The sequence below is a fragment of the Podarcis raffonei genome, chromosome 3 (assembly GCF_027172205.1).
Source record: "Podarcis raffonei isolate rPodRaf1 chromosome 3, rPodRaf1.pri, whole genome shotgun sequence".
Classification (NCBI taxonomy): Eukaryota; Metazoa; Chordata; class Lepidosauria; order Squamata; family Lacertidae; genus Podarcis; species Podarcis raffonei.
Window position 1 is genome coordinate 31,680,607 of NC_070604.1, and position 16,590 is coordinate 31,697,196.

At 40.9% G+C, this 16,590-nt stretch overlaps 1 protein-coding gene across 1 annotated transcript in view; it reads right to left on the minus strand.

The window, feature by feature from the left end:
- NOL10 (nucleolar protein 10) overlaps positions 1-16,590 on the minus strand; it is a 41,851-nt gene that overhangs the window by 24,898 nt on the left and 363 nt on the right. Inside the window, exons 2-11 of the mRNA XM_053380985.1 lie at positions 14,433-14,478; positions 13,765-13,863; positions 11,525-11,602; positions 9,476-9,513; positions 8,528-8,664; positions 7,783-7,848; positions 7,143-7,203; positions 5,417-5,502; positions 5,162-5,240; positions 3,047-3,196 (exon numbers count right to left, since the gene is read on the minus strand). Of these exons, the coding sequence (XP_053236960.1) occupies positions 3,047-3,196; positions 5,162-5,240; positions 5,417-5,502; positions 7,143-7,203; positions 7,783-7,848; positions 8,528-8,664; positions 9,476-9,513; positions 11,525-11,602; positions 13,765-13,863; positions 14,433-14,478 (840 nt within the window). The remainder of the gene's footprint in view (positions 1-3,046; positions 3,197-5,161; positions 5,241-5,416; positions 5,503-7,142; positions 7,204-7,782; positions 7,849-8,527; positions 8,665-9,475; positions 9,514-11,524; positions 11,603-13,764; positions 13,864-14,432; positions 14,479-16,590) is intronic.

Here is a 16,590-nt window from a genome sequence, read left to right on the forward strand (position 1 = left end):
AATCGCTTCAGGCAATTTCCCGCTATAGCCATTTGGGCAGAAACGCTGAACATCTGAGTTCTATGAAGCCTCTTTGTTATATAAAAGACGACTGATGAAAAATAAAGTGAGACATTATAAATGCTTATGACCTGCAGTATACCTGCACTTTAAGAGGCGCAATAAATATGATCCAGTTGCAAGTAATTCAAGAACTGAATTACTGAAGCTGTTCTTAAAATTCCAGGATATGTGCTTTGTGTGTGTGTGTGTGTGTGTGTGTGTGTGTGTGTGTGTGTGTGTTTAAGCACAGACATCCAAGCCATACATACTGCACCACTGGCATAAAACTGCCTTCCACTGACAGCCAGGTCCTGTATATTAAAAAGAAGGCAATCGGCTGATTATGTCTTTGCATATGTGAAAGAAAGAATGGAAATCAGGACCTTCACTGAGAAATGAAACAAGGCCCACATGGTGCATATAAGGTGGCTGGATTTGCAATGGAGTTGCAAATTGGGACATTTAAGAAACTTGTGTGTAATGGTGAGAGAAATGACTGCAAGGCTCATACAGTGGCCTCCTCCTTCTAACAGGTGCCAGTGAGGAGCTCCCCCCCCCCATCACAAACATGCAATCTTTTGCTGAGGTGGGACAAACTTCCTGCCTGCTGCGATAGGAATCGGCCTCATGCTTTTCGTGCCGTGTGTGGACACGGCCTTGCTGGACCGCTAAGGAAAAGACAAGTAATGGATTTCCCCCCCTTCCATGGGAAGTGTGTGGATATCCCATTCCACTATAACATTTTCCACATATGTATCCCGGGGGGAAATCACTCCAAAAGACTCACGTAGAAAGGAAAAGAAGTTTGGTCACAACCAGCCCTGATTCGCAAGTGGGGAGGGGGGCAGAAGAAGGAAGGAGAGCGGCTGCTTTGAAGCGAGCATCATGTCGCCTGACCCAATCGTTCACTTCTAGGCATTACGGCTTCTGCTTCTTGTTTCCTCCTTAACCCGCTTCCACCGTCCGCAGCAATTATCTCCCACGTACAAGCAAAATGCACTGGGATTGCCTTTTAAGGCCTTTTTATTGTTTTATCACCTGTTGTTTGCTGCCACAGACTCCTTTGGGTAAATAATAAACTTGGTAAGTAATAAAATAATGAATGCTAAATCAGGGCTGGGGAACTGGTGGCCTTCGAAATCCTGTCATTCTCCCAACTCCCATCAGCAAGGGATGATGGGATTTTGGAGTGCAGCAACACCTGGAGGACCGTAGGTTCTCCATCCCTGTAGCTGAATCATGGCTGTTGCTTGCCTGCTCCGAGTGGCGCATGCTGGGACATCAACAGCAAGGCCCGTATCCCTGGCTCAGATATGACATCAGACCGATGCTGAGCCTCATTAGAGCAGAGGGAAAACCACACCAAAGTCCAGGGGTCAAACTAGCAAAGATTTATCATAACTGAGATAACCTATGTTGGAAATGTAAAGAAAAAGAAGGAACCTTTTATCACATGTGGTGGACTTGCCCCAAGGTGAAAGACTTCTGGGAAAAGATTTATAATGAATTGAAAAAAATGTTGAAATATACATTTGTAAAGAAACCAGAGGCCTTTCTCCTTGGAATAACAGGTTTGGAATTGCCCAAGAAAAATGTTAAATTATTTTTGTATGCCACAACTGCTGCTTGAATATTACTAGCTAAGAAATGGAAAACGCAAGAACTACCAACTGTGGAAGAATGGCAGATGAAGATGATGGACTTTTCAGAGCTAGCCGAACTGACCAGAAAAGTCCGTGATCAGGATGAGGAGGAGTATCAGGAAGAATGGATGAAATTTAATGACTACTTAGTTAAATACATCAAGTTAAATTAATTGGAAAAAGCTTGCAATTACCAGTTAGGCTTAGGGTATAAATAAGTAATATGAGGAATTATTATGTATAATGCTGAATTGGGAAGAAAGACTGATGTTAAGTGATTAAGTTAAGATTTTAAGAACTTTGATTTGGAAAACCGTTAAAATGATAACCATTGAAATTCAACTAGGGGGATACGAGGAAGTCACTTAACAATGTTAAGAAGATTAGTTTTAATAAGGATATGATTTATGTTTGTCTGTTTATTTGTTAGTGTGTTTTTTAATTTTGTGAAAATCAATAAAAAAATTTGAAGAAAATAAAAAGTCCAGGGGTGGTCAGAGCAGCTAGGCTGTAGAGGCAAGGAAGTACAGACTTAAAGTGGCTATTGATATGGAGGGGAAAGAGAGAGATCTGGCCTAAACCTGTTCAATGCTGAATCTTCAATGATTCAGCTAATTAAGCAGATAAAAGGGTACAAAGCAGTTTGTTTCCTTTTGCACTCCTCCCTTTTTTCCCCTTGTGTGGTTGACAGCTTCACCTCCCTCCTGGGTGCTTCCTTTCCCTCCCTGTTTAATTTTGCCACCCCACCCACTTCTGCTGCCTTCCGCCTTGGTAATTAACAGGAGGAAGGGTCTTCCCCCACCTCCGCGCTTTTGGAAAACAAAAGAGCTGGATGCTCCCCCGCTGCAGGCAAGTCTCTGTAGGTCCTCTCTGCCACACACCCTTCCTCTTTTCGCCACTGATTTCCAGCCAGAGACAGTTAAAGGAACCAGCATCAGAGAAGAGGCCAGTGGGAACACATCACCTGCCAAGGAAGAACAACTGCATCTGCCTTGCAGCAAGAAATCTCCTCATTTGGCACTCCACAAGCCACTTTGAACTCTTGCAGGTGCAATTTGGAGAGACAAAATATATTGATTCTTGTTGCCCAGGACTGCAAGACAGTCACATTCCAATACAGAATTAAACACATCCTCACAAACATGCACTGGGCTGCAGTCTATGGGTTGGATTCAGATTAGAGTCACATGGAAGGGGGTTGGCAGAAAGTGACTACCCTTCTCCCAGCCCCACAAAGGCTTCTCCCAGGGGAGACACAAGTTTTTTTGGAGTGATACCTCTGGAAATATTAGAAAAAAATTATAATGGAATGGGAAATCAAAGGAGAAACTCAAAAGAAAGACAAAAGGAATTTGACTTACTGTGTCCTTGTTCCATAGCTTTATGATTCTTGAATCAGCAGAAATAATTAAATCTAATGAATTGTGGAACTGGATTGATTTGATAGGCAGACCATATTGGTGATCCTTCACTATTAATGGGCTGCTTGATCGGAGGTCATAAAAAAGAACCTGGAAACAAGTAAAGGTCACTGGATTACATGTTCAACATTCAAAAGATATTAGAGGTCTAAAAATTATGTTAAGTTTTCAATAGGTGAATAATTATCAGATAAATAAAGAGGATTTCCACAGTATTTCTGAAGATGAACGAATAACAGCATCATAGAATCATGAGATGTGTTTATTCTGTAAGAATTAAGCATGAGCCTTCAAACACTGAGATCTATAAAAAGAAAAGATCTCTATAGATGAACAGAGCAGAGAAGCAGTGTTAAGCTTTGTCCTGGTTTGCACATCATGGTAAGACAGAGCAAAATGGGTGTGATCTCCTCTTCAGGAGCCAGTACATTCACACTAAGCCATAGTTTGGCTTGTGTGAGAACGCAACTTTTAGCTTTTCTTAAGCATAACTCATGTTTGAACTTACTTAGCATAACTCGCATTTTTCAGCCTGCAGGGCAGCAGAAAAGCTGTTGAACCCCCAGATCCACCAAATTCTCATCCCACTGTATGCTTTACAAATCCCCCATTTGTATGTCGGGTGGTTGAAAAGAAGAGGTGTGTGTGGAATTGGTCAGGTTGTAACAAGCTAATCTTAGAATCATCCGTTATGTCTGGCCTTGCAGTAATGTGCTACCATATTTTAATGTTTCAATATTTTAATGTTGTGTTTTAATCTTGTTTTTAAGTTGTATTCATTCAACTTGTTTTTATTATTGCTTGTTAGCCGCCCTGAGCCCGGCCTTGACTGGGGAGGGCAGGGTATAAATAAAAATAAAAATAATAATAATAATAATAATTATTATTATTATTATTATTATTACCATATAAAAACATTTATATTTCATTCACTCTTAAACATTTGAAGAAATAAATGAATCCTCCTCTGCAATAATTAATTAAGTTGTTGTTGTTGTTATTAACACTGATCCATTATTTCCACAAAAACGCCTCAAAGCAACTTGCAATACAGAAATCAAGACAATGTTGCTATCAGTTCCCCATACGGGGAACCTTTGTAACAAGAGCACATAGACAGCAAACCATCACCAAACTGGGCATGCAACAAATTGCTGTAGTTTTCCATGTATAACACGACTCCTACTTTTGGGAGCCCAAAATTAAGAAATCAGTATTTTAAAGTTGTTCACCTTTTTGACGAATTTGCCCAAAAAGTTGTGGAGCTTTTTTGGGGCAATCCATGGTGTGGGAACCTACTACTCCCCAGATGTTACTGAACCACAAGTCCCATCATCCCTGCTCATTGGCCATGCTTGCTAGAGCTAGTGGAAGGTGTAGTTTGGCAATCTCTGGAGAGCCACAGGTTCCCTATACCTGCCCTAAAGAAAAGCACAGCATGAAACAAATGAGCACGAGTTGCATTGGAACTGTAGCTTCCTTGGGAAGCTGAGGCAGGAGGCAATTTCAACTGCAAAGCATCAACAGGGTCCCCCATCACACAGTGTCTCCTACTTTGATCACATGCAGCTCAAGATCGATTTGACACATTCCACAGAACGTATGGCCCACAATTTATATGCCAATAGAAGACCTGGACACAGTCTTGCACACCAGCCCAGTTTGCACATAATGGTAAACCATAGTTAATGGTTTACGATGAACACATTCAATTGCTCTCGCTTTACTTTTACCCTCTAGCCAGCAGCAGCAACAAACCACAATACCCGGCTTAGCATTATGTTCAAACAAGATTTTGTGGTTCATTTCACCCAGATAAACTTTGGCTTAACCTCGTGGCTTGTTTGGAGTGAAACAAGCCACAAAACTTTATTTGGATGTAGCACTAAGGCCCTTGCTAGAAAGAAGATCTCAACCATGTTCAGAGCAAACCGTTATTTATGATTTACATGTGAATGCCACCAGGAACATTTAAGAATCTGACTTAATGTAGCCTTTGCTCAGCACAGAAATGTAGCACAAAGCCCATAGCAATTAAGCTGACAGCATAGCTACCTGCCCCGTGGATGTTCCAACAGCCATATTCAATGTTCCATCAAACTTCAGGGCCGAAATAGAGGGCAGACCATCTATCCTGAAAGAATTTGAGAAAAACCTCATTCTAGTTAATTGCCATAATCACTAACGCTTAAGGCTCAGCACCAACCAAAGGATGGTACATAATTCTGAGAAGCTGCAGCATGTTAAAAAAAAAAGTTACTTAAGAAAATTTACTTAAGTTAAGAGGCAAGATAAATATATTTTCCATACTCCTTATCAGCTGTCACACTGCTTAAAGCGCAATCCAGCACCCCGACTCTGTTTCTTGTTCTAGGGTCCCAGCATTCCACCTTCCCCTGAGGAAAGCAAAGAAAATACCATTTAGTGCTTTCAAACAATTCACCATGCTTTCATCAGTTTACTCATCTGCCGTTCATCGAAGCCACTTATTTAGCATTCAGCCTCGAAAGATTGATTCCTATGCTTTCAGGTTTTTTTGTTGCATTTAAAAACGATCTGATCTTCACATACTTGCAATGAGCAATTCCTTATGTAACCCGGGGCTGGGGCGGGCTGGGGTGAGTCAACAGCTGGGACTACAGACATGACACATGTTGCAGCATGTGAACCAGCTCTATTACATACCAGAGCTGGCAGAGTCTGCTGCTGGGCTCCATCCAGGTTAAAAATTGGGGACTCATAGAAAACACAGATTCCCAGAACAGCCTCAGCAACTCCCCACAACCATCCACTTGCTTTCTGCCTTTTTGTCACTTTAGAGAAGATGCTGATGGAAGGCTCTCCCCGCCCCCCTCCCAATGTAAATAAGCACTTTGAAAAAGAAAACTTTGACCCTTGGGAAGATGGGGTGAATGTGCCCTTGAATGCCATGTATCCATGGGCCCACGTTAAACCAAAGGACACAGACTGGCAGTAAACCATTGTCCCACCCTGCAATTATGCCATGCCCACTCCTCAAAAGCGTGCCTGAGCCTGCTGAAGCAGCATTGTCAATGGTGCACAATGCAACTGCATCACAACTCAACAAGAGAAGGTTTATTCTCCTGTCTTTTGTCCCCATCGTCACAACAACTCCGCTGCACCCTAGTGATATAGCACCTCAACGGAGCCTCACTGTTTTGACCTCCCAAAGAGCTATTTCTCTTCTTCAGTTGACATACCAGATGTCATGATGCCCAACACATCTTGTGTCTTTTGCACGCAGGATTGGTTTCCCTAAACTTACAGAGAAATCTGTGCATGTCTACTCAGAAGTAAGTCCCAAGCAAATGAGAAAAGAACTGCAATCTTAGTAAATGTGATGGAAATATATTCTGCTGCATTTTGGTGTATTTTTTTTAATGCCTCCTGTAATAAATTGGCACAACAAAATGTTGCAGTGTGAGATCTTTCTATGTAGGATTGCTGTCAGCCAGCCATGCCTTTTCTACAACAAACACTCCATTGCATTACCGTTCCTGCCACAAGGTTTTCCATTTTCTTCCCTCCAAAAGTTAATCTATTTTGGAGTTCCTCCCTTGTTAGAGTCCCCAGCCTTGAAACATTCTCTGAACTACTCCAACGTTGATTGGGTTCTTCCAAGCCTGATGTTACCTCCTCCTTTTTCAGAGAAGGAGCTATTTTCCATAATGAGCCACACTCAGAGAATGAATTTGCTATTAGTATACAGTGGTACCTCGGGTTACATACGCTTCAGGTTACATACGCTTCAGGTTACAGACTCCGCTAACCCAGAAATAGTGCTTCAGGTTAAGAACTTTGCTTCAGGATGAGAACAGAAATCGTGCTCCGGCCGCACGGTGGCAGCAGGAGGCCCCATTAGCTAAAGTGGTGCTTCAGGTTAAGAACCGACCTCCGGAACGAATTAAGTACTTAACCTGAGGTACCACTGTATAGGATATTGCAGTCCTGTGTTAATATCTTGTTTTTTAAACAGAAAATGGTGCTACATTTCTTAGTAAGGTGAAACATTTACCTCAACAGTGCCAGTGGCAAATAAACCATGTGCAGGATTTATGTCACAGACGTGATTCTCCCTAGAGGAGAAGGAAAAAGAAATTTAATGACTGACAGGGAGATAAAATATTAAAATAAGCAAGCTAATACCGTCTGTGAAATGTTCTAAAATCAACCCAAACCTATAAGGCCACGAAGAGTAAATGCAATTTTACGTGCAGTGTTTCTTTGTTCAATCGCTATATTTTCATCACTCTATTTTGGTTCTGTTAAGAAGTATAACTAAAAGCATAGCTAACAGCTATGCAAATTTGAAATAAGGAACAATTCATCACAGATAGCAGGTCTATTGGTTTATCGGTTGTACCTATTTAAAACTATTTGCCATTTTCTTCTAAGATACTTCAAAATATCCAATGAGGTATTTTCTCGACTGAGCAACTTAATGAATGGAAATATTAAAACCTTTGCTTATTAAAGTAGAGTAATTAAAGTAGACATTAAAATATAAACAGAGCAAACATCCCCAATTTATAAGTGCAGTCTGCAATGCATTTGTGACACTCAGATTACAGATCTTATGACAATTTTTTAAAAAAATCTATCCTGTGGCTCCACCTGCTGGAATAAGATGCACTTAGTGAACTGAAGATACTTACGATGCATCGGTCTGTAAGGAATTCAGGTACCTTCCTTGTTCCAGATTTAGCCTGTATATTTCAGAGCTGCAACAACAACAACAATTGTACTTACACATTTTCCTTTCGATAAGAGTGACAATAAGTGTATATATTAACATTCATATAAATGTATGTATGTCTAAATATGCCCAAGTCATAAATAAACATTTGCATAAACATTTCAGCAGCAAGTAATCAATTCCAACCCCTCCTTCTCCCTATTTTCATTTAGTGTACAGGCAACACCCATTTTAGGCACAAATGATATGTGTGCAATCACATATACATGTACAGCGCCAAATCTGGAAGTAACCTGGGAACGTCATAAAGACATCATTGAAACGTTACTAGAAGGGCGGGGCAGAACAAGGTGTTTGCAGGCTTTTTCAACGGGTTTTTGGTTTCACGCAATTAAATGCTTTTCAAATGCCTTAAAATTCCTAAAATAAACTTAAAACCATCACTAAATTACAATAAAATTGAAATGACCCACATATTTTTCAGAACTCAATTGCTTTTTAACGGAGTTTCTCAACAATTCAGCTTAACCACTTCCTACAAAATATTTCCAACAAAACTCATTTGTTTTGTGAACTACTCATTCAGAGTTCTCTCCCAATATATTTATGAATGTTTAGTAAATCTGCTTTTGTAGGATATTCATCATAAACACTAAATAAAAATATATGCACAGTTAAGGAAGGAATCAGCGCATCTTAAATACCTTGCTCCTACGAAGTATAAGTCACATGATGGATAATGATATGAGAAATCTCTACCAAACTTTGGTATTCTTGTCCTGTAGTAACGGCCATGTTGGGAATGAAATTCTACGTATCTGTCACACAGCAGAAAGACTATCTGAAAAATATAGAGCACAGGATTGAGATCTGGAGGGGAGTAACTCTCCCGCTTTGCTTAACCTTTAAAAGTGGGGAATGATTATTTTCCTAGAGGCATAATCAAATGGGCTCAGATCCGGAACTGCTGTTCTGCAAATGTGTCTGATCTAGAGGAGGCTCCCACGCCTCAAACTAGATGCTTTCTGAGGCAGAAGTGAGAAGAGAGGCTATTTTCTCCAAAGCTCCCTCCACCAGACTTCTCAGTAGTGGCACCCTCCCTGTGGAACACCCTCCCTTCAGATGTCAAGGAATTAAACAACTAGCTGGCTTTTAGAAGATATCTGAAGGCAGCCCTGTTTAGGGAAGTTTTTTTCAGTCCATGGAAGTGCAACTTTGGATACATTTGACTGGTGTAAACAAAATAATGGCAGATTGATCATCCATGATACTAATTTAGCAACTATGTGAAGTCTGTTTCATGTGATCAATGACACATCAGGAAAGATATAACTTACACATTGGTAAGAATGTTTTAGTGCTACTTGAGTACTTTTTATTTTTAAAAAAATGTACCACACTATGGAGGATAATTTTTTGGGTTGTTTTTTTAAAAAAAACCAGCTAATTCCAGCTTTCGAACAAACAAACAAACAAACAAGACATTCAAAAGAATGTCAGCAGAGGATAAAGAGCAATTTTCCTTCAGGTTTCTGTTGCTCAAGGAAACGGCGGGTAATTGCACACTACAGCAGATGGATCCTTTTAAACATTTTGAAATGCAAATTCTTCTAAAGCTTCCTACATGATATAAACATTAAAAGGAGACGTACCTTTGAGTAATCATCTGACAAAATATCAAACGTAATGACTGTGGAGATGAAAAACAGTTATAAATAGGAGTCACCAAGAAACTCTTAAATAAACCGCACAACCTCAATTTTCATCGCACAATGCTCCTGTCTGTCTGTCTGTCTCCCTTCTTCCCTTAAAACCAAAGACAGAGTGTGTAATGAAACAAGCAAAACCATTAGCAATGCTCTGTTTGCAGTCTGCTGCGAGAACAGCCACCTTAGTGCTGTTTCTGTCCATGCCACCATCTCACTGGGATCTGAGAGCCCACTGAAGGGGACAGTAACCAATTATTAAGTCCATCCTCCTGCCATAGGAGGAAGGTTTTCCGCTGTTACTCATTTTTGGGTTCAAAGGTCCAAGGGAAGTGTTGGCGAGCTATTGCAACCTCCATGGCTAACTTCTATTTGCCTTACAGAATCAGTAGCATACAAATCAGGGATGACCTTCCAGATGCTGTATCCCTGGCTATCAACCATGCTAGCCAGGGCTGATGGGAGTCCAAAAACATCTGAATGGCTACAGATTCTCCATCCCTGTTAATAGCCAGGAAGGTGTTAGGTTTCTGTGTGTTGCCACTGTCCAGGTTTATCAGGACAACAAAGCATGTTTGGCTTTGCTGACTTCTGAAGGATGTAAGCAAAGCACTTGCAATTGAAGCGGCAACATGCTAGAGAATGTGTTCAGAAAGGACTCGTAACGGTGTCCTACATGCCAGGTAATGAAATTCCTGCTGATTTATTGTCCAAGGTTGTTCAAAGGGATCAAGACTGTACCTATGTACAGAAATTGGGTTTGTACTGAGATTGTACATGATACACTGCCCAGTGGTGTTCACAGAAAGGGGGAGGATGTTAGGTTTCTGTGTGTTGCCACTCTGCAGTGCTTGGAGTCACAAGACTCAGTTTTGCATTCCAGGCATTCCAGACTGTTGGAAGCCTCACGGAATACGGGAGACGGATGTGATGTTACTGGTTTCCTGTTTCTTTGTTTTCCAGTTGCTCTCTGCTCTCACAGAGAGAGGATGTTTCTTTTCTGACTGCGCAACTAGAAATAAAACTCTTTACATTGTAGCTCATATTTCTCGTCCTTCCCTGCTGCTGGATACTCTGCGTAATGAGGGAACTTGCTTGGAGCCTTATCAAAGGCTCAGGTCGTTAATCATCGTCGTCAGAGGTGATTCTGGAGGACTCGACTGGAGGATGAGCTTTTCCAGCTCGGTCGTAGCGCAAGTTCCAACAGAAGGAAGCAGAGCCACATGCATGAATTAACATGATGGCAGCTGCCGCTGGCTCCCATTTCAAGCAACACAAAACATGTCACAGTGTACTCTTGGCATAGCTTACCACCATCCGTGCTACTTGCTCCAGGTAAGCAACAAACACAAGCCAATATAGTAGCACAATATCCTGCCAAGGACTGATCATTATCTCGATTTCACAAAAATACAACCTCCAATACACTCTCAAATTTCTTTAGACTATACATACTAATGTATAACTTTTTGCATTCATGTGTATATTAACATACTTTCCAAAGAAAGGCAAATGGCACGTGCTCTACTCAAAAAAAACCCCACCCTGATCTACATGGAAAGCACAACTGGGGCAAGTAGCAACACAGGATCTAGTCACTTAGCAAGCAATTCTGTACATCAGTCTTCTCCCGCCTGGTGCCTTCCAGCCCTTTTGGACTACAAATCCCATCAGTCTCAGTAATCATGGTCAATGGCTAAGGATGGTGGGGACTGTAATCAAAAAGATCTGGAGGGCATCAGGTTGTAGAAGAATGATACACACACTTATCTGTGAATAAGTCCAGCTGTAATACTATTGAGTTATCGTTTGTTATGTTTGTTGGTTGCTTTTTATTTTTTTTAGAGTCACAAAGCAACTTAGCTCAATAAATATTATAACATTGTACGAAGTGGGATTTCCCTCCTAATAAAGATGCATAGGATTGCACTGTTTTCTACTGCCCTGTTAATATGTTTTATATATTAGTTTCCATCATAATTAGGGTTTACTTACCATCAGCGTCTATGCATCTTTCAAATTTCATCGATAACTGGTAAGTATCGTAACATCGAATCCTTGGTTTGTACGTCCCTGTTCAAAACACAAAATAAGTGTTTTTGACACGTGAGAAAATTTGCTTTAATACTCTTGAATTGATTTGTCTCACAGAGAAAATATGATTCGGGTCTTGAAAAAGTTTCTGACCTGGACATGAATGGATGTTCAAAAAGAGCTGCAACTCTGCCCCTATAAGTGTGTTTTTTTGTTCCTTTGTGACAATAACACCAATCAACCAATATAACTTATTTTTAGGATTGTGGCACAATTTAATTTTAAAAAAAATATTTGTATATAAATAATTGTAATGATTTATATAGAAATAAATAAATTCACAATGCCTTATGCTGCTGAACTCACAGGAATTCCACCAAACTTAATTTTTAACATGACCCAGTCCATTAAAAAACAAGATTCCTATTAACTGGACAAAATAGCACATTAATAGCAATCAAATACTAACCCTTGCCGAGTCTTATTTCAAAACTGGTATTATATCTCTATGGAATTCTACAGAACGGACAGGTAAATTCCCTTACATTCTTTTGAAAATTATAGGAATCAAGTATGCAAGAATGGGCCACACTGACAAGGTTGCTATGGGGTACCCTTCCAATAAAGGGCTCCGGGGGGGGGGGATACAGTCGTATTATATCCCAAAAGATCAAGGCAAAAAAAAGCACATCGAACCAAGCTTAGATATAGATACCTAGCTAGCTAGCTGAATGAGAAAACCTCTATGTAGATGGATGCTGGCATGTGTAACAGACTGATCAAGCAGCTGGAGCAGCAGAGGTAACATTCAGCAGTTTGGGAGGAGCAGTACACAGCCAAACCCTGCTCCCTTCAGTGTGTTATTTTTAGGATCCTGATTGAGCAGGGAGATCCTCTATTGCGCAGCAAGCCTCTACAAGCAGAGGTTACCCACTGAAAACCTTCACTCTTGGATTCATGGAAGACTCTCTAAACCAGGCATGTCTAAAGTCTGTTTCAGGGACCTAATCTGGCCTGCCGGTTGGTTTAATCCAGCCCCTGTAGCAGTTTATTTCCTGGGGTAAAATCCCCAAAAAAGCTCAACAACTTCGGTTGGCCCTCACGCATGTTCACTACATCAAATCTGGCCCTCTTTGAAAAAAGTTTGGGCACCCCTGCCTAAACCATGGGTAGGCAAACTACGGCCGGGGGCTAGATCTAGCCCAATTGCCCTCTAAATCCAGCCCGCGGACGGTCCAGGAATCAGCGTGTTTTTACATGTGTGGAGTGTGTCCTTTTATTTAAAATGCATCTCTAGGTTATTTGTGGGGCATAGGAATTCGTTCATTTCCCCCCCTCTAAAATACAGTCCGGCCCACCACAAGGTCTGAGGGACAGTGGACTGGCCCCCTGCTGAAAAAGTTTGCTGACCCCTGCTCTAAACTATGCAGAGATGATACTCTGGAGGGATGTGATTGCAACATGCAAGTGTTGTAAATGAGCAAAAGGGACTAGAAGGTAAGTGAGATATGATATTGAGTCCAGACTCAGTTAGCTGTGCTTTGTACCAATTGTAATCAATCCAAATTGAGTCATAACTAACTTGTACCACTGAACTGAAGGACATCTAAGTGCAACTAACCAAACAATCCAATAGCTCCCAGCCTTATGCTGAGTTTGGGAGGGGATCGCCCCCTGCCAGCTGCCAAACATGTTGAAAGGAAGCCCACTGCTGGGATTCCTGTCAGTAGGAGCCAGCAGAAACCCCAAAACGTGGTTGGATCCTGAGGCAGTCTCACTACCATTACATGATGGCACTAGGCCCAATTTGGGGCTGATCATCCTGTCCCCACACCCTCTGCTGCTGTGAACAGTGGGCCTGTGGGTGCTGCAGTAACACCATAAAGCCTTATCACTGGGAGGGGTGAGCCTGGATTGAGACATACCTTTTCTGAATCTAACTCATTGTTTGCAGGTCCCCAAAGTCCCATTTTAATACTACAAAAGGAAATTTTAAGCCCTCAAACAAAGATATGCTTCCTGCCATGCTAGCCTTTGCCAGCTACTAGCTTTGCTGTCCAACAGAAGTTTCAATCTCAGAGCCCAGTCTTCCTCAACCATAATATATCCAATGCGAGAGTTACTAGTGCTTTACAACTCAGTGCAGACACACTGTTACAGCTAGCAGCAGACTGAAAAAACCTGAATGTTCGCATACTCACCAGCTGCCATCACGTACTGCCCATCCCGTGATACCTTGATCTTGGAGCTAACAGCAGGCATGTCAAAATCTTGGATAAGTTCAATTCTCCTAGAAATACCTTTAAAATAAAAAAGTTAAATGAAACATTGCCTAATCAACACATCACAATAAAAAGTTTTCAATTCCAAAAGTACTGCCAAAAGTACTTAAGGGGGGGAAAGCTGAACGTAGGGATGGGGGAAAGGGGTGTCCTAATGTTGTTGGACTCCATCTTCCTGTTGGGATTCCATTCCACCTTTTGCTGCAGACATGGGATTGTTGCGTGCCACATGTCTGTTTACATTCCAGCACAGATCGCTGGCGTGAGTGGAACTTCCGCTCTGTATTGCTTTTGCTTTTCAGTCCAAGAAGATGGCAAGAAGAGATGCCATGTTTTCTTTTTCCTGATTTATGCCGGAATAGGCAATAGTCGGAGAGAATCAAAGCTGTAGTCCAGCACCATTCAGCGTGTCACTAGTTTCCCATGCCTGGCTTAAAGTTTAGCATAAAACAAACTGTTCCAGCTTTAAGGCAAGATCCAAGCAACCCTCTTCCAGCTAAGCACCATCAGATGACTCTTTGAAAACAGAAATGGCACCCAAGCTAATCTTGCAGTGCCCTTTACATTGTACAATGAGGGTAACTCACCAACATCTTTCTTTTGCAGTGCTCTCTTCTTTCTATCAGAAAGCCACTGTTAAGAAAAAGAAAAGAACATAGAGGGTTAGTGTTAAATGGGCAAAAATATAAATAGCTAAGCCTGGTGAGTACAAAGGTTCCCAGCCCCCATAGTCATAATTTGCGGGTTGCCTTCTAATCTTATTTGATTTTGATCCGATCTTAAGCTGTATTTCAGTCGATTGCTGAATTTTATGTTTTAATGTTTTTATATTTTGATGTTAGCCCGGTTATGGCTAGGGGGGGCGGGATATAAATAAAATTTATTACTATATTATTAAAAACTCTATTAAAAACAGAGATGGTACTATATAGCCTTCAAAATAAGATTGATAATCAAACTATTATGCTCTATAAGCCCTATTTCACATATATTTAAGGAAGTTCAGCCAAAGAGCTCCCAGAGCAGTCCATATGAGGTTAAAAACAAAATGCAATAAATGCAAGCAAACAAACAATTATGCAGCAGGGTAGTTAAAAGTTCCAGAATTAAATCAATATAAAACAGAGAAAATCACTTTGAAGATGTGATAGGAATTTTGAGGTCTTAGATATATGGTAATGTTCATAAGTGTACCAACTAAGCACGTACATAGATCAGCACAGGAAGACTGACCTGAAACCATTTTGATTCCCAAACTGACCAAATGTTTTCCCTGCAAGGGGGGGGGGTCAGGGAGCCTTCCCATTGACTCAGGAATTGAGTAATCAGCATTTTAATGGGTGACAGACTATCAAGAAAGGCAATCAGATAATGGGTGACAGACTATCAGGGAAGGCAATCAGGAAAGGCAATCAGATAACCTGGCAAACAGGAAAAACATTCAAATTTCTGTTTTAGACCGCCTTTTCTGTGATGTAGGTATCATGTATCTGGGGGGTGGTCTTAGGTTACAACCCTTCTGTGATGTATGTATGATGTTTCTGGGGGGGGGCTTTATCTACAGGGTGGCAATTTCAAAAGTCATAAAGGTCTTGCATGCCATTGTTCTGGGTTCCTCCTCCTTTCCTGTGTGAGGGGAGCACCCTGTTGCAGCAGATCAATAAATAATCAAGCTTACTAGCTGCTTTGCTTCTCAATATGCTCTAGTTGGCCTCTGTTATTTTCTCCTACCAATAGGGAACCTACATAAGGACTCTATATGGGCTCTTGGATACCCCGTAAGGGAAAAAGGGCAGAGATTTTGTTTACAACAAAGATCACTGTGCTGTAGCAGAGACCAAAAGACACATTTCATGGGCATGGTTTTGAATACGGAAAGGTGGCATGGCAAATCAAACGATGATGATGATCTGTGGTATGTCTTAGATTGAGCATTCAGATGTACTGCTGAACAGCCACTGAGCTAGGCACCCAGGCACACCACTAAAATTCCACAATATTTTAGAATAAATATGTATAGCAACCAGCTACAAACAGACACTCCCATTGGTCATGAAACTTTAAGCTCCCCAGCTGTTTTCCTCAGAAAGATGAAAGCAAGCGAACAAGCAACTGTTCCAAGCTTAGAAGCTTGTGCACACTAGGCAAATGTGAATTTTTTTAAAAAAATTTTTTTGCAGCCAGCAGACCCAGCAAACTGAGTAGCCAATGCAGGAAGGAGCCGTTTAAAATAAAATAAATGACTGTCCGTCCAACATTAAGGAAAAAAAAACCTTGCAGGATTCTTTTCGCGAGGAGGAAGGGGGTGGGGAACCCACGTGCTTTAAAATTTGGTGTTATGGATGTGACTTGTGCCTCTTTAAAAGGGTGCAGAAAACAGAATTGGACAAAATGACAGGAAGGATTTGAAACCTGCGGGACCAGAGATTTACAGAAGATTGGAAGAAGTATATGAATTATTTGAAGAGCAACTGTAATCAAGAAATTACGCTAGTAGGACTACAAGAAGTTTTGTAAGGAGAAATATACGAAGTGTTACAAAGTAGGAAAAGATAGAGATATTGGCTATGAGTTTGAAATGTAATAGGGAAGATAATAAATGCATACTGAGAGATTAGATTGGGAAATTTTCAGACAGTATTGATGGAAGTCAAAAATTTGAATAAGATGTAAAAGTACGTTTAATTACTGTTGAAACTATGTTTTAAAAAAACCTAATAAAAAATTATATACAAAAAATAAAAG